The 18,076-nt window shown below is 41.9% G+C and overlaps 1 protein-coding gene and 1 non-coding gene across 4 annotated transcripts; both read left to right on the top strand.

Moving 5' to 3' along the window:
* The first annotated feature begins 49 nt into the window (after window positions 1-49).
* TMCO5A (transmembrane and coiled-coil domains 5A) lies at window positions 50-14,607 on the top strand. 3 transcript variants are annotated; one of them, XM_070625711.1, is made up of 12 exons: window positions 50-167; window positions 748-785; window positions 1,783-1,932; window positions 2,355-2,475; window positions 2,864-2,914; window positions 3,635-3,706; window positions 6,428-6,484; window positions 6,937-6,996; window positions 7,425-7,489; window positions 8,898-8,952; window positions 10,673-10,713; window positions 14,161-14,607. In XM_070625711.1, exons 2-12 carry the CDS (start codon window positions 754-756, stop codon window positions 14,357-14,359), a joined length of 903 nt encoding a protein of 300 aa, XP_070481812.1. In that variant the 5' UTR covers window positions 50-167; window positions 748-753; the 3' UTR covers window positions 14,360-14,607. The 3 variants fall into 3 exon arrangements, with proteins under 3 accessions (XP_070481812.1, XP_070481823.1, XP_008532452.2); XM_070625722.1 differs by having other exon boundaries at window positions 76-167; window positions 1,776-1,932; XM_008534230.2 differs by lacking the exon at window positions 50-167 and having other exon boundaries at window positions 742-826.
* LOC139078531 (small nucleolar RNA U13) lies at window positions 11,083-11,186 on the top strand. Its single transcript, XR_011531535.1, has one exon. It is a non-coding gene; the product is annotated as a small nucleolar RNA U13 (small nucleolar RNA).
* Window positions 14,608-18,076: the final 3,469 nt, after the last annotated feature.

Raw genomic sequence — 18,076 nt, 5'->3', positions numbered from 1 at the left:
CACCCCACTGTGACACGTTGCTCCACCCATCCTATGTCAATAGCAGAATTATGACTCCTCGGAAGGTTCTGAGATTCTACTGGATGGTTCCAGTGGGGAAAGATTAGATTCTTCAGAAGCTAACTGACTAGGGCAGAATCAGGAAGACCATACGCATCAGAAGGGAAGTAGAGTTTATCAAAGAAATGGAGAAAAAGAGGAAACTAAGGGGCAGAATGATCCAAATTACTTACTGTTGCTTGGCTTTTCTGAGCCCTATTTAATTCTAAAGATCTTAATATCTGGAGATTCTTGCAGAGGCCAGACTATAAAGCAAAAAGATGCTTGTCAGAGCCGTTATACGCTACATCCATGTCCCTGGGGCCTTAAGGAAAGCAGCTGGGCCTAGAGCAAAAGAGGACGTAGGAACAATTGATAACCCCTATTGATTCTTACGGTCATGTATAAATTTCCAAAGGGTTTTGTGTTGGTGAGCCATCTCTGAATAGATCTGCTAGCAGGACATCTATTGAACTTTCAGAATCATCCCTATGTCCTGACTGTATCCTCACTGAGGCATAGTCAGATCGTGGGCAGAAAAATCAGAAGGCTGGGTTTTGTCATGGCCGAAATGTGGGGGTTGGAGGGAGGAAATCAGTTCATTTAATTTCGTTCCCATCTTCTGGGACTCTTGGCTAGTTACTCTGTTTCATAAATGCACCCATGTCCCCAATTCATTAGATACGTCGCTGTTCGTATTTTAGGGAATCTACAATGGAAGAACACAAAGACCAGCCAGATTCTGAGTAAGTAATCATGTTTATGCAAAGCCACAGCCAAGACCAAGGTATGAAGGGAGGCTGCCATTGATGGCTTCCCTCGTCTTCTAGTCTGCCTCTCTTCTTCTACCCCGTCTGTCCATCCGCCGCTGCGCTCCACACCTCGCACTCCGTGCCCTCCTGAAGTTACAGCTATTGTAAAGCCCCCATCCAAGCCAGCCCTTCCAAGGCAGGACTCTTACCCTTCATTCCTACTCAAAACGAAAGTCCCTCTGCCTCACTACCTTATTCCCAGTTAATCATTTTGAAGACAAACCAACTAATTAATTGACACACAAGAAAAAGAAAAGTTTGTTGAGAGCTTCCCACATGTCTTTTCTAGATTGCTCTAGCATTACCATTATTTCGTTCAAATTTACTTCAAAAAACAAGCTTGCATTCTTGAAAGTGAATGCCTGGATCTATCTGTCTGTGCTCAGTTGAGTGAGTCCCACGGTAGATTCTCAAGCTTTGCAGCAGGCAGTGGAGGAGAAGTTTTGAGATGGTGGAGGGAGGGAAAGACTGGAGCCCTGCCTGCTGGTGGAAACGTCCGTGGCTCTGCATGAAGCCGGGCCCAACCGTAAGCGATGTGCCAGCTGCCTGGATAAAAGTACTTAATAAAAGTGCATTGCATGGGCAGATTTTCTGAACAATTTGTCTGAGAAAACATTCTCTCCAATGCAAGAGGTTACTTAAAGATGCAAAGCTTCTCCTGGAGCCAGAGCAGAGGTGCCCTATTATGTTGAGCACCTTGGCCAAGAAAAGCCTGGGAAAGACTTCCCCTCACTGACTGAGTTGAGAATTATTGAAAAAAAGTGGAGAGCATGATTAAGAAATATAATTTCCTAAGAATGAGAATGGAAAGCTATGCTCTCAGAAACAGCCAGGTTAATGAATTACACATCTTCTAGATATCCCCTTTGGCCCAAAGATTATCGACCTTAAGGTAACTGACTTTTGTTCATTTGGGGGGCTGAGTCTATAGGTCAGAGAAAGTGGAAATCTTAAGACTGGCCCAGTCAAAGAGGAACATTAATAGTTTGAACATGGACCTTGAAAGGGATATGCAGAGAATAGACGAAGCAAATCAAGAACTTCTTCTCAAAATCCACGAGAAGGAAGAGGAGATTCAGAGGTGAGTGTTGGGGTTTCCTGAGGGAAGTTCACAATCCAAAGCATAGAGTGGAGGAGAAGACACCAAACGGAACTTTCCTGCTTGCTCTCGAGACCTATATCTTGTACAGCAAAAGTTTCTTCTTCATTCTTTGGCATTTCTCTGTGGCTCACACCTTGAAATAGAGCATGTTTCAAAGAGATTCCTAAAAGACTGGGTGATGTTTACCCGAGTTATAAACACACTGGGGGGTTTGACTTGGGAATCAGGGCACTCTTCCTTTTGCTGCCTTTAAAGTGATTCTGATTCTAAGGATCCAGGAAAGAAGGGGTTCCAACTTGAGACTCATGTTTATTCTCATTGAAGTACCCTTAAAACTGACATACGGGTTGTATCAGTTCTGAAACCGCCAATTCCTCAAAGTGTGTGCTTCTGTCCCCCAGGCTGGAAAGTGAGATCACTGAGACCAAAGACTCAGCGGAAGACGAGGAGTGGGAGGAGATCTGCACCCCGATGGAAAGGGAAAAAGCCTTGCAGGAGCTGGAAGAAGAAACGGGCAGACTTGTAAGCAAGAAGCTGGGAAGAGCCGTTGAGAGGTTTTATTCCTCATCCTGTCTCGCATCAGCGGTCAGATCAGCTCCTCTTTTTACATACAAAGACTAGTCAACTTAGAAGTCATGGCAGAATGTGTCCCCACGTGGCAGGGCATGTGTGGAGGGCAAGGCTTCCTTGGTAATATTTAATATTGGGAAGCCCTGCGAGTGGGCGTCTCTATCCGTGGTAAACTGGTGGGTATATATTTAGATCAAACCACAGGTCCTACACCTGACATTATGCAGTCAGAGTTACTGCAGGAAAATATCACCAGAGTGAAATGGAGAACAATCAACTGGATAAAGATGATGGGGTTGTGCACATGCACACTTAATACTCTGCTGCTTTCTCTCAACAGGAAAGGAAGAACGAGACTCTGGTCCACAGTATAACAGAACTTCAAAGAAAGGTGGGTTGGGGTTCTTGTGTTGTCCAGCATCCCCACGGCAGACCCAGTCATCAAAGAGGCAAGGGAGGGAAAATGATCGAGAGGGACCCCCCCCTGTCAGAGTAGCCTGTGCTGGGCATGGCGGTACTGCTCCACTCTCTTGAGTCTGAGCCTCACACCTCAATGCTTGGAGTTCCTCTGCAAGCTCAGGGGAGAGGAGCCAATGAGGTATTCGGTGATCCTGTGGGTTCTCCATTCTAACATAAGAAAATGGATTCCAACAGATACTCTCTTGAAGTGACTGACTGGGACCTTTGGATGAGAATTTAATTTTACTTTCAGCCGAGACTTTTAAAACTACTTAATTCTCAAGAATTTCCTTTTCCTTGTCCCATCATTCCCTCTACTTCAACTCCTGCTCAGAATACAGTGGGCGTCCCATGATTACCCTACTCTCTAACCCATGCCTGCAGCCCTGTGTGACCCAGCATGGATTAAGGGTTCACAGACATGCTCCTGCCTTGAGTGGACTCTAGCTTTGGTGGCCAAGACAAGTGAGAAGAAGAAGGTAGAATAAAGATATTTCCAAGGGCACCAAGTACCCACCAAGGGACCATCTGCTGGCAGCTTTTATCAAGGCCAAGTTACTGGCCTGCACGCCAGAGAATGTTGTTGTCTTCTATATTTTGTACTTGATGTATTTTTCATTTGAAGTGTATTTTCTTTTATCTGAAACCGTAGCTTACAAGCAAATTACCTAAGACAATCAAGTGTGAACAAGACAATCTAAACGGAACCCCAGAAGAGTTAAAGGTAAATGAAAAAGCAGTTTTGAGTGGGTCTGGGCTATGTGACCAGGACTGTTTCCACTTGAAGTCAAAGTTGAGATAAATTCTATGCAGTTTTAGCCCACGTTAGGCTTAAGCCTGGGCCGCTGAGTACTGAATTCTCCTCTGCCCTTAGTAGGGCATTTCACGCTGAAGTCATGTGTTTTGTTCTTGCTTCCATCAGGAAGAGCAGAATACAAACGCACAAATGCGTACACGACATTGGGGGCAGCGGAAGTTCCCGGTTTAACCCTCAGCCCCAGCGCTTACCGTGGTACACGAAGTGGGGCAGTTTCATCAGCTTCTCCAGCCTCAGTGTGAAAATTGAATGAAATCGTACATGTAAAATACTCTTTCCTTTGTTTGGAGTGTAAAACTCTTGAAAAGTCACATCATTTTAAAGCGATTCTTTAAAAATCTGGCTTAGGCATATGTATGAATTCATAGCGGCAGAGCCAGGATTGTAAATCCACTGTGGCTAGGGAATTTACACACCCTGTCGTTGATTCCAACCCAGAAAAGGAATGGCCACTCAGGTATTCAGTGACATCCCCCTGCTAAGCACATCGTGCAGTGCTTAGCGTTTCTCTAATTTGTTTTCCGGAGTTAAGAACTCGGGCACAACCACACCCATCTGATCAAACACTCCAGAAGAACTAGAGACTTGTTTTATTCATACAGCAGATACAATTTTTACTTGATACTTTCTGTAGAATTGCATCTTTGTCCTTGCCTTACCTAAGTTCTCTTTAGCTTCTTCAGCACACCCTTAAGCCCATACTGTGTGTATCAAGCCTCTGAAGCTATGGACACACTGAAAATAGAAACAGAAAAGGAAAGGATAGAGAATTACTCCCCTATCTTCTGTTGGCCAAATCAGTGTTGATGGCCACAAAAAAACAGGAAGTCCAAAGCCACCAAGCAAGCTTGCTTGGCCATGCTCATTCCAGAAACTTATCTGGACAGAAATAAATCTGGAGGCTGCATGTACATTGCGAAAAAACTGGAGCTGAGGCTAGAAAGGATTGCGGAGCTCCTCTTCTGTCCTCGTCACATAGCTGCAGCACTCAGCAGATTCAGGGTCTTCCTTCTCCTGAGGCCAACAAGTTCTCCTGACAGCGAGCCTGCCAGAATCCAGTGGTGACACTTTAAGTCTGGCTGTGCTGGCTAAGTCAGCAGAGCTGAGCTGATAAAGTATGGATAGAGAGTTCCAGGCATTGTCAGAACAATGGCCATTATGTTCCTGGCAGCAATCAGTTCAGCCCTAAAGAGTTCTAGAGTCTTATTAACTCTTGCCCACCTGTTTTGTAGAATTCTCAGGTGATATTCCTAACTCTATGAAATATACAGCATCTCTTTTGCTCCTGTTCCTCTTACATACTGGTGATCAGTTCAGTAGTTTAATGAGATACCTGCTTCAACTCCTTGTAACTCAGACCACTGTCTTAAAAATATAGCCCTTAGCACATTTGGCTGTCTGGCCTTAAAGGTAATTGACTGGAGGGGAAAGGAACAGTTGCAAGAGTCCAGATAAGAAGTAATGGTACCTAGACGAAAGTGGGAAAAACAGAGCTGAAAAGGAAGGAAAGAAAGATACCCACAGATCATATCCCAAAAGGCCTCTATTCTGCTCCGTCTACTGCTGCTTTTCCTACCCACGTTTGCAAGCCACCATAACCCCCACCTGGACGCAGAGGGAGCCTCCTGACTAGTCTCCCTGTTTCTACTCTTTCCTGAAAAATCTACTTTCCACACATGGAAAAGATCCTTCTTTAAAAACACAAAACAGACTGTGTCTTTTCTACTTCAAGCTCTCTCCTGGCTTCTCACTACAATTGGAATAAAGAGCCAACTCCTTCTAGAAGCTATAAGACCCTACATAATCTCGTCCATGTCTACCTTTCCCCACCTCACCTCCTTTTTACCAGACTGCCCATATGCTCCAGCCACATAACGGCTTCATGCAGACCAAATTTGGGCGACTTCACAGTCTTGGCCCTCACTGTAACCTCTACATGGAACATATTTCTTCCAGATCTCCATTTGATTAATTTTTATCATGTAGATTTCAGCTCAAGTGTCATCTCATCAGAGAGGTCTTCGCCAACCACCTGTAACAGCTCTCACAACATCACTCACTCTCATCACATTACTGTTTTTATTTCCTTCGTGGCACTTATTATCAGGTTGATTGTTACATCCCATGTCAGCTCCATGAGGCAGACAGACAGCCTATCAATCCTGTTCACCATTGTATACTCAGTATTCCCCCCACCCTCTCCCCATCACTCCAGCATAGTGACCAATAGAATATAGGCTTTCATCAAATATTTAAAGGAAAAGACGGAAGATGAAATACAGGGAGGGAGAAAGAGTGAGTCATGAATATATAAAAAGAAAAGGAAAAGAGAAGATTTTCAAGATTAACACTTTTTCTAAGAGAAATAGCTAGGAAAGAAAGAAGCTAAGAATTGAAGTTTATGGATGAAGGGAGCACTGATGAATGCTAAGGGGTCCAGAGGGTAGAAAAGCAGGTTCACCAGGCAGCTGCAAAGGACACTGGATGGTTTGACTCCCTTCCATCAAAAGACATCTGAACTGGTGCCTGATGCAAGTCAGTCACCTGTGAGAAAGCCTTTGAGACAGATTTCAGAATGGGATTCCGTTTTCACCTTGCTGAGCTATGGTTCTCCTCCCCTTTCTATAGGTTAAGTTACAACAGCTGGAAGCTTCCTATGCAGACCAAGAGAAGGAGCTGGCCAAGGTAATGAGAGGAGGAACTTCAATGTTACTTCTCCCAAGGGAAAGGAAACTTGATCCTCCGTCAGACCATCTGATACATTCCTCAAGTGACTGGGTTATAATAAGGTTCGGGATCCAGACCACTACGGGGCCAAGGAGGGCATGAAGAAAACAAAGACGAATACACTCCTCTACATTACCTGCTCTAACAGTTTTACAGGATCCATTCCATAATCTATATCTTTCACAAATCAGTATCTATTCTTCTCCCCACTATCCCCAAACAATTCCCATTGGGACTGTAAAATATAGCTTGTTTATCCTCAAAAAAGCAAATGAGTTCATATGTACTAAACTTACTTAGAACAATTAGAAAACCATATTTACAGTCCAGGACCTAGGAGGAAATGAGTATACTCTTGTTCTTCCAGCAATGTACTGAGAGAAATTTAAGACTGAATTTTGGCTTCCCAGGTCCTGGAAGACTACGCATTGGTGGCCCAGCTCTGTGAGGATCAGGCCCTCTGCATAAAGGTAGCGTTCTCAGTGAAGAGGTAGGAAAGGGCTTGTTAAGGTACAGGGTGAAATGAAAGCAGGCTTTTCAAAGAATACTGTCTGGAACAACTTTAACTCTTCAAGGTGGCGCCATAAAGGGACTTTAAGGTCCTTGACACTCCACCATCAACATTATTCTATTACTTCCCTGGTCTCCTAACCTCTGAGTTTCCAAATGAATAATGAGCACTTTTCCTATTGATAATCCCACCTGCCCAGGGACGTGCCCAGTGGTGAAGCGTAGTGAGAGATGAGGAGTGGTGGTGGGTGGGGGTCCAAGAAACGACATAGAGGGGCAGTGGGAGTAGCAAACATTCATGTCACAGTGTGATGATATGTGCTTATTATGATTAGAAAAACCGTAAAGCTTCTAATTAGTAACTGCGGATTTTTCTTTCTCTTTGAAGAAGTACCAGGAAACTCTGAGGAAAATAGAGGAAGAACTGGAGACCCGGTTCCTTGAGAGAGAAGTGTGAGCTTTGGCAAACACAGGAACCTCCTGGTTTGGGTGGTAACTCCATCTCAGCCTGGGCCAGAGCAAACCTTTCTCCGACCAATTCCTATGTGGAATTGAGTGAGCCCAACACCACGTACCTTTCCCTCTGTTCATGATCTGGCTGCCCCTACTAACCCACACCAACTTTAAAACACAGGTCCTTCCCAAACCCGTCTTAAAAGACTCAGAAATGCATCTCCCTTCATAATTTTATCACCATTTGATATATTATATATTAAATATATCACCATATTTTATCGCCAAATTTTATAAATTTGGATTTATATTAAGGGCAGGAACGTGAGCCTTAAAAAAGGATCAGGCACCTTGATAAGAAGGGCATTCCTTATATTTCACAGAAAAGGCCTTGAAACTGATACCTTCCTCACTTCCCCCAATATCCAGAATCTCAACCATATAGAATAGGGATGAAACTAATCTCTAGACACACACTAAGGCTACCACGTTGTAAAACTCAAACTGTATACTATATTAAACTATGAACATTGCTAATTAGAAATAAGAAATAAGAGCAAAGCCCCCCCGAAAAGTACTTCTTGAGTTTGTCAGAAGAACCTAAATAGTGAGAAACCAAAACCAAAAACCTCGCTTCCATTTTTTGACCCTCTTTAGAAGTTAAAACTTAATTCAGTCAAGAAGTATTTCTATTTATTAAGTATTTTGGAATCTTGGGATCAAGAGAAAGAGACCCAAACTGCATATATCCTCTAAAATAGGTCAGGTCCACACTGGGGGCTAAGGACCAGGACTCGGATGTTCTCACCCTTAAAGGACACCTTCAGGTCTCCCTAGATCCTTCCTGAACATTAAGTATGGCTTGACTGCTAAGCTAAGATTCTAGAACAGGGCTGCCCAATAGAACTTTCTGTGCTGTCCAATAGGTAGCCACTACTAGCCACCTACTGAGTACTTAAAATATGGCTAATGAGGAACTGATTTTTTTAATTTTAATTAACCTAAATGTAAATAGTCACATGTAGCCACTAGCTAAAATAGCAGACAGAATATCTTTAGAATATAAAACTTTGTTTTATTTTTCATGAGGAAGATTGGCCCTGAGCTAACCTCTGTTGCGAATCTTCCTCTCTCTTTTTTTTCTTCTCCCCAAAGCCCCAGTACATAGTTGTAAGTCCTTCTAGCTCTTCTATGTGGGATGCCACCACAGCGTGGCTTGATAAGTGGTGTGTAGGTCTGCACCCAGGATCTGAACCGGTGAACCCCGAGCCACCAAAGCAGAGTGTGTGAACTTAACCACTACACCACTAGACCAGCCCCATATAAAACTATTTTTAAATAACCATCATGTAGTATGAATATTTGAGTGTACCTTATTCATTCCCTATCTTGGTTCCCTTCCCCTTAGATCAAAAGTCTTGAGCATGTCTGCAAGAAAAAAGCATAACAGCCAAAATAATAAGGTAAGCGTTCCACTCCATCTTCAGCTTCTCTCAGTGTCATTGCCTTTCAAAGGAGTTTCCAAAACACCAAATATTTACCAGTCTTCCCATGTGCATTTTCCAAGCATAGTACCAGATGTAATTCCAAAGCATTATAACCCTAAACAAACAAAGAGGGTGCTAAGGAACAATTGTCTTCCCTCCCTTACAGCCATGCAAATGACATGTTCTCAAAAACACAGCCTAAGATCTAAGAGAGTTCAGAATGGAAGCAAAAAGGAACATTAACTGAGGATCTACTCTATGGAGAGGAGGCCAACACACGATGCATACACCCTTCCCCCAATTCCCACAACGACATATTTCTTTCCTGATGATCCCAACATGGTCCCAAATCTTTCACAACACAGAGCACCAGGGTATCTATCACCATCAGAGTTGGTCCTGTGCGTTAAAACATAAGTCATTGCTTCTTGATGATACAGCTTCAGTGTCTGTTCGTAGTTAACATCCTGACAGCACCAGCACATAGGCAAAGGAAATAGAATTGGATGCAGAGCGCCAGGCCTCTTGGACTACTTGGTGTCTTGTGGCAGCAAGTACATAAGGCTAAGGAGAAACTTTTGTTGGATTTTAATTTTGTAATTTATATTAGCTTTAGAGCCAAGGCTGATATTCACTAGAAAGTTTACGTCATTGAGACTTACGGTCTTCAGAATATCAGAAAAGAGATGTCATCTCTTCCTTAAAAGCAAATATCAACAATCGACCATTGTCCTTCAGGTCATTTGGATGTTTGGATATATGTTAGACCATGTCCACAGTTACTATGGTTCTCATTGTCCTGAACAAGTTATTCTGGTCCCAAGCTTGCATATTTGACTCAGCAAACAGAACTCCTGAAATTAACTGGACGCCACCTCTCTAGAACCAAGCTTGGCATGCTCCTGATATGTACACCACCTATTCCCAGTTGTTTATCAAAGCATTCCTTCTAACCACCTATCAGAGAAACAACAGAGTTGTCTTCATCAAGATTATCAGAGTTCTGTGGTGGTTCAATGACATAAGATGCTTGAGTAATTTTTGTAGAGGCTCCCTGAGCAACTGACCAGGTAGCATGCCACTTAATCTTATTCAAGCTATAGAACAAAATTTGTAACCCAGAAAGTTTCTGTCTAATTCCAATTCTGCAAACCTCATTTCCACAATTTTAAAATATAGTCATAATTCCTCTTCCTTTCTATTTCACAAGGAAGTTAAAAGGAAAATGAAAAAACTGAGAAAATACTTTGGAAAAGAGATGCTACAGAAATCCAGGATATACTCATCTTAACATTTTTATAGTTTTTAAAATTATCTCTTAGAATATGTTTGTGTGGCTTTCATAGCCTGTAAACTCCTCTAAGGATCACTGGCTAAGTAGAAGTTAAGGGTGTTATTCAGAGAGCCCAGAACGTGGATTCAGAAGACCCATGTTCCAGGCCTGGCCCTGCCACTTACTAGCTGTATGACCTTGGGCAACATACTTTACCTTTCTTTGCCTTCATTTATTCCTAACAGTATATAAATAGGTAACAAAAAATTAGATTTGAAGATTTCATCTGCTTATGCATATGAAAAAAATTATAAAATATTATCTAAATATAAGATTTAACTAATGGCTCACTGAGTATTATTTGACAGTGATGGTAGCTTCCAGAAATTACTTGTTTATCAATGGCCTTTCTTCTTCTCCCAGGATACTTCTCTCCATAAGAAGGGAACACGGTTCTGTAGAAGGTAAGTAAATATCTTTGAGTAAAGTTTCTGGAAAACTGGGAATTCTCCTTAGCCATCCTGGAAGACAGCAAAGTCTCGATAAGGAGAACCTTGTAAACACACACACACACACACAGAGTCCAGTCAACAAACTAGTGTCATCAATGACTACCTTTCTCAGTTCTAATGTTATGAGTTCCTTGTCCAAAGGCAATTAGAAATCTCAGCTTTCCAGTATTAGAAGCCGATTGCCTAGTAGTAATCAGAAATAGGAATCTTATGGTAAAAGAGATGTGGCAAATCTCATACTTACTCCCTTTCCCTTTAACAATTTGAATTAGCTTGAGGTATCTGGTTTCCCAGTAGCATCAGTACATTAGAAATGGGGAGATCCTTCCTGGTTCATAAGCATTCCAGATTAGGTTTTCACGCTATTGTGTGAGATGTGTCTACCTCAGATCTTGTTACAATGTCAGCACATTACTCCTTTGATGTGAAAGAAGAAATTTAAATACAAAAAGAACTTCTAAATGCAAGTATACCACTGCCTAACAGCAGATAAAAGAGAGAGAAAATGATTGTGAAAAAGAGACAGCACCTAACAGTATCCGGCACATAATAATTGCTCAAAAATACTTGCTAAACTGAATAAGAATTCAAGATTCAAACAACTGAGTGGATCTTAGTCCTGAGGGAATCACTGTGATAGCAAAGTAAAATTGGTATTCAAGAAGTCCGTGCATTTTCAAGAAAAGGTCAAATAATGTTCAATATAATCTGTGTAAGAAGACATAGAGAAACATATATTCAAAGTGGTATGAAATATGATTTAGCAAAAATTCCATCAAAATGGTTAACATAAAATTATTGGTGCTTAAAGGTCAGTTCCAGTTGTCTGGAAAATTTGCTTAAGGGGGATACCCTTCCTATCAGATGAGTGAAATGTTACATATTTCGACATCCCTAAATACAATGTTCCCAGAACAAGTGGCAGAAATTTCCCTTGAACTCCTACGCTGCCTTGGCACCTATACTTTAACACCAGTGCCCCGCATGGAATTGCCCATGTGGACCCCCAGGATAAGAACGTCTGCCTCAGGGAGCGTTGGTATCCTGAAGAGAACCTGACGACATCCTGCACGTCTAGCTCGTCCCCTCAAACTACAGATGTCTTTCCTCTTGTTCTGTTCCAATATCCTGGGGGGCACTGGCATATTAGGCACTGACTCAAGAGATAAGAAAGCTAGGCTATCCCTAGGATTTTCCCTGGGAATATCATTCCAGAATCTTCTCATGAATATTTTATCCAGCTTCAGGGAGAATTGTAGAAAGAAGTCTGTAAAGGGCTTCCTGATTGTAGGTCTGACCAAGATGCTGTACTAGAATGGATCCTGGCTCCTGTCACTGAGAGTAACTCTAGAGGAAAATTTAAGAAAAGTCGTGGGGAAGGGGCTACTTTTGACTGGTGAGTGGAGGTGGGTAGTGAATTTGTCCTGGGGCAGGAGAGCCCAGCACAGCTGGATAAGAGTAATATCGAAAAGGATGCAGTGCAGGTGTGCACACGCAAATCATATTAAAACCCCAAGGGCAAAATAATTCATCAGTTAAAGAAGAAATCAGACCACAGAGGGAAATTTATAGAAATTTATTAGGAAACATTAAAAGTAACATGAATGAAAGAAGAGAAATATCATAATTATGGGTAGAGAGCCTTAATATCATAAATATATCAATGGCCTCCAGAGGATTAATAAAGTCAATTCGATTCCAATCAAACTCCCCAAAAGATTTTTCATGGAATTGAATAAAATGATACTAAAATATACCATATATGGAAGAGTAAAGATAATTTTCAAGAAAGGCTAGGAGGGAGGGACATGCCTTTCCAGATATGAAGATTTACTGTGACACCACAGTAATTATGACAGTGTGGTATTGCCACAGGAAGAGGAAAATTGAGCAGTGGAATAGAACAAAGAGCTCACAAACAGTGCAAATACAGAACTTTGACAAATCACAGCGATTATGTGTGGAAAGGAAAGGAAGAATTGTCCAATAAATATGGTGGGGAAAAATGGTTTTCCAGATGAGAAAAAACATGACATTGGATCACTGCTATACAGCATATACGAAAAGCCAGCACAGATATGTTAAGGAATTAAATGTCTTTTAAAAAAATCTTTAAAACTCAGCATTAGTTAGCTACTGCTGCATAACAAATTACCCCAAACTCAGTGGCTTCAAACAACAAACACCTATAATCTCGCAGTTTCTGTGGGTCAGGAATCTGTGAGCCACTTAGCCAGGAGGTCCCAGCTCAGGGTCTGTTATGAGGCTACAGTGAAGATGCTGCTCAGAGTTATAGTCATTGGAAGGCTTATCTGAGCACAGAGGATTTATTTGCAAAGTAGTTTACTCAGACTTCTGGCAAGTTTTGCTGGTTGCTGGCTGGAGATCTCAGGTCCGCATCACATGGACTCTCCACAAGGCTGCTTGTGTGTCCTTGCCACGTGACAACTGGCTTCCTTATGAAAGTAAGGATGAAGCTACAATGCCTTTAGTATGTATCTGGGAGGCACACACTGTCATCTCCATGACATTCGATTCTTTAGAAGCAAGTCATTAAGTCCGGTCCACACTCCAACGGAGGGCAATCTCTTGAGGGGAGGAGTATCAAAGAATTGGTGGATGTATTTTTAAACCAGCATAAACTCTTGAGAGAAGATAAGATTATCTTTTAGATCTTGAGGTACAGAATGATTTTTTAAACAAGATGCAAAACTCATTGATTCTAATGAAAGAAAATGTAGATAAACTAGGCTTTATTAAATTTAATAGCTTTTGTTCTTTAGTACCTTAGAGCGAGTGAAAGTTATAAAGTAGAGGGAAGATATTCAAAATACACAATATGGAAAAGGATTCATATCAAGAACATATAAAGAACTCCTACAAATCAATAAGAAAAGCCCAAGCCACCTAGTAGATAAATGGCAAGAGGAAACACATAAGACCAAAAAACCTATCATTGTTCATGAGGGAAATGTCAATTAAGACCATAGTGAGATATCACTTTACACCCATTTGATTGGCGAAATATTAAAAATCTTATGATATCAAGTGCTGGAGAGGATATGGATCCACAGAAACACATACCCTGCTGGAGGGGTATAAATTGGTGCAACTACTTTGGAAAACAATTTTCCAAAATAAAAATAAACAAAAAAGATAACTTCAGATAGTGATAAATCCTAAAAGAAAATAAAACACAGTGATGGGAGAGAAAGTAGCTGGCAGACCAGCATGTAGGAAGGCGCTGCCTTTATAAGAGGTTGTTGGGAATAGAGACAACAATTCGTGGGAGACATTTGAACATCAAGAAGGAGCCAGCCATGCTTTTAGGTATGACTTATTATCTTGTTCCCGATTTTCTAACCTCTGGTTAACGGTTTCTTGGCTTTCTCTTTTCAGGATTTTTCGATATCTCTTTTTCACCATCCTATTTTTCATCAGACTGCTGGGCTACTTGTTTTTCCATATAAGTTTTATAAATCCAGATCTCCTTGTCAACATACTGCCCAAGATACTGAACAGGGGCATCCTGTGGAAGCTACGATGCTTTCTCTTTCCATCTCTCACTCTTGAGACAGAGGACATTTTACCCCACTGATCCCCAAGAAATATTCTTGAGCAAAAGAAGGCAAGTGGCGTCGGAGTCTGTAGACTAGGAGACGGTGGAACTTGTGGAGAGAAGAGGTTTTCTTCAGTTATCCCCTTAAGGTTTGCCTCCTCGATTACCGGCCCTCCCCATGCTGTCCCTCCAAGATTGACCTTGCCCAGTAAAGAGCTCTGTCAATAGATTTCTGTGGCTATACGGATAGTCTAAATCGTACCAGACAGTAAACAAACTAGACCATTTTTGGAATAATGTCATGAATGCTAAGCAAAATTAGAGTTGATCAATTCTTCTAGTGAATCTTAAAACTCTAAGAGACTGGATCCCTGCAATGCAGAGGATTGCTCCCTGCTTATATTAGAACTCTGACTGCAAGTGACCTTAGTTTAAGCTAATTTATAAATTTACAGAAAAAAAAAAAGTATTGCATCATACAACTAAAAATCTGGGGCTTTAGACATCCTTCTGGATCCAGAAGCCTCAAAGCAATGTCATCAGGATTTCATCTCTCTCCCTTCTTTCTTGGAATGGGTATTCTCTTCTAGCGGCAAGATGCTGCCAACAGCCTGTCTCATACTACCAGATTAGTGATCTTAGCAGAATGAAAAAGTCTTTTCCAATAGCTCCAGCAGGAAATTTCAGAGATTCTGAATTAGCTGGAGTCAGTTGCCTACCCCTGTCCCACAATCAATGTGGCCAAAGGAATGGGCATACTCTGATTGGTCAAGCATGAATCCATGAATCATACGTCCAACTTCTTGTAAGGGATAGGGGAGGAATGGGAACAAGAAAGAGATAAGGGAGTCAGCCCCACCTAAACTATACGGAATGTGCTGCCCACAGGAAAAGGGGCTCGGTTCCCAAAGAATGGGAAAGGGATTCTGGGCAGGCAAAAGCAGACGTCCACTTAATCACCAGTTTTAGCCTTACACATAAACATCCAACTTTGGCAATTAAACAAACTCTTAAAGCTGTAGCTCATTTCATGTGTCTTCCTACCAGTAAAAATTTTAACTTCTCAAGATCATAGATTGAAATACTGGAAAACTACTACAAAGAGCTCCATGTAAGTACCAGGTGAGAATTAGGTCTCCAGGGCTAAAGTAAGCAAGGATTCTAGAGCAAATAGCATACGACAGATACAAACTGCTTCACACACTTAGGGTAACCTACATATGGTCACATCTCTTACTTTCCAATTAATTGCTGATGCATCCACATGCCTTATTAACAGGGTATACTCAAACTCCCTCTTGACGATTTCCAGCCCCCCTAAATTGTCAGGAGCCTTGACAGCTCTGAAGTCAGAGCAGGGAGGGATCCTCCCAGCTTCCACACCAGCAGAGAACTAACTTTAAGACTCCTTAGTCCACTGTCATTGCTTCTTGAGGCCACACGATGTCACTGTTGAAAACCAGTCCTATACAGGTTGATCAAATAATTTATTGTCCAAACTGAGACACATCTGATAACAGAAAAGGACACTATTAATAATTATGCCAGGACAGGAGAAATCAGATAGGACTGTTTCAGCAAACCAGAAGGTATGGTCACAGTCCTGATATGCAGGACTGATGAGCAGTTCAGGATCCTGTTAACATGGTGCATTTTGCTGAGGCAGCTGGGTCCCATCCTTCAGTGTTAAATTCAGCCAAGGGTACCCCTTGCTTAGAGTCCCATTGCCAGAACTCAAGGTGCACCTCTCCTTCCGTTCACATACCCAGCCCTCTGCTCCAGGGTCAAGTTCCTAAAGAATCACGATTGATTCCAGTGTCTGCCACGCTCCCTCTTGCCTTCCCATCTGGGAAGTCGGCCTACTCTCAGGAGACTCATCCCACTAGAGGTCAGGAGGTCGGTCTCCAGACTCAACCGTTGAAATACAAGGGCCCAATGATCCCCTAAAAGGGAGGCTCCAAGGTACACACCTTCCCTTCCAGGCACTTTCCACTTTTCTGGAACTTCTGGCTCAATAGAGAGAGGCAGTATTCAAGCTGCACTTCATTTCTATGGTTAAACTTGGGTTTTCTAATACGGTATCAGCTGGTCTATCTAGCTAACATCTCTACATGTCTACATTTCAAAATAAGTATTGCTCAAAATGATGAGTTCATATTGCTCCTGATTGAGAGCAGCAGGGAAAGGAAGAGGACATTTCTTAAACCCCTAGTACTGTGTAGTGTTGGGGATATAAAGATAAAGAAGACTTCACATCTGTCCTTGGGAAGGTAGAAAGAAAGACAGACACATCACATGTGTGCATGATGAGTCCTTCAACAGAAAAATAGAGAAGGGAGTGATTCCCCATGCCTACGCCCAACAGGAGGTGACATCAGTTCCATAGATTATGCCAGTCTGAGAGAGAGGATGACATGGCAAGCACTAAATAACCTGACCATGTGTCAGTAAAGCCATTCTTTACTGACAGGCTAAAAGCATCTTCTATCCTAGATGAACATTTTAAAGAGAAGCAACAAACTGGAAGTACTAAAAAAATGAGCAACTTTCTTAATCTAGTAAATTGCCTAGAAGAGGTAAATTCTTTCTTAACTCCAGGCTTCAGAGAAAATTAAACCCTTTTCTCCTGGCAATTATTAGAGTAAGGCACAGACACTATAGTCTAACAATACAAATAACTCTGAGTTATTTACCTGGAGCTCTAAATGAAAATACCCTCCATCATGTCGATAAAGATCTGCCTTGCACGCACCATTCAATCCTGCACTGAATGGCAGCGCAATTCAGGGATTCAGTAGAATCTGGCAGTTTCTTTCCACTGGGTGGCCAATGCTGCATTGACTGGACTCCATTCTTGGCAGAAGAGAAAGATCAGGTGTGGCCGGCTCCTATTTACCAGCATCCCACCACAGGATAGAACAAGAAATCCGTACCCTCTATACTCATGAATCTGAAACCTGGAATCATGAAAGAAAAAATCCTTTCCCTCATTGTGGTTTCAGAGTCATTTATGTTAAGAAAACTTTTAGAAAAATTTTCATTCATGTGTATTTCATTATTCATCACGATATTTTCTCTGCTGTCGCTAAGGGGAATAATGCTGAGAAAACACTTCAAAGCTATTGTTGAGGACACAAATCCCTAATGCCACCTTAAAGTCCACAGAATTTCCCTTTTTGTTGTTTAAAGTAAAGGTAAATGTTGACTGTGTTGTTTGGGGTCATACCTGGAATACAGTAGCTGAGGGTGAGAAGTCAGACCACAGCCATCTGCTCAGAGGGTAAAGAGAGCCAACAAAAAACAACTGTTCTAGAAGGTAGAGAAAGTCAGAAAACGGTTTCCACCATGTAACATCATTACTGTAGAAGGAGAGGCTGTAGTATTTTACACAGTTTTATTGAAAAGAAGAAGGAAGAGGAGGGAAGAAAGAGAGGGAAGGGAAAAAGAAAGGAAGAAAGAAAAATATGTTGTTCCCTTGCCTGTGTAAACTTTGGACAACTGCTGTTTTGGATGCCTTTATTTCATCACAGCTCCTTTAAAGTGGGTTAAAGTTTTCAATTTTATAATACTGAGAAGAAGTGGTCTTCTAAAGGCAAGTTTCAAAGGTTAAAATCACTGTTTTAGGGGCCTGCCCAATGACGTAGTGGTTAAGCTTGCGTGCTGCACTTCACACCTGGGGTTCACTGGTTGGGATCCCGGGCACGGACCTACACACTGCTCATCAAGCCATGCTGTGGCAGCATCCCACATACAAAA

This window comes from Equus przewalskii, chromosome 1, assembly GCF_037783145.1.
Source record: "Equus przewalskii isolate Varuska chromosome 1, EquPr2, whole genome shotgun sequence".
Classification (NCBI taxonomy): domain Eukaryota; kingdom Metazoa; phylum Chordata; class Mammalia; order Perissodactyla; family Equidae; genus Equus; species Equus przewalskii.
The sequence above is the reverse complement of the archived record's forward strand: the minus strand, read 5'-3'. Positions and strand labels throughout refer to the sequence as shown.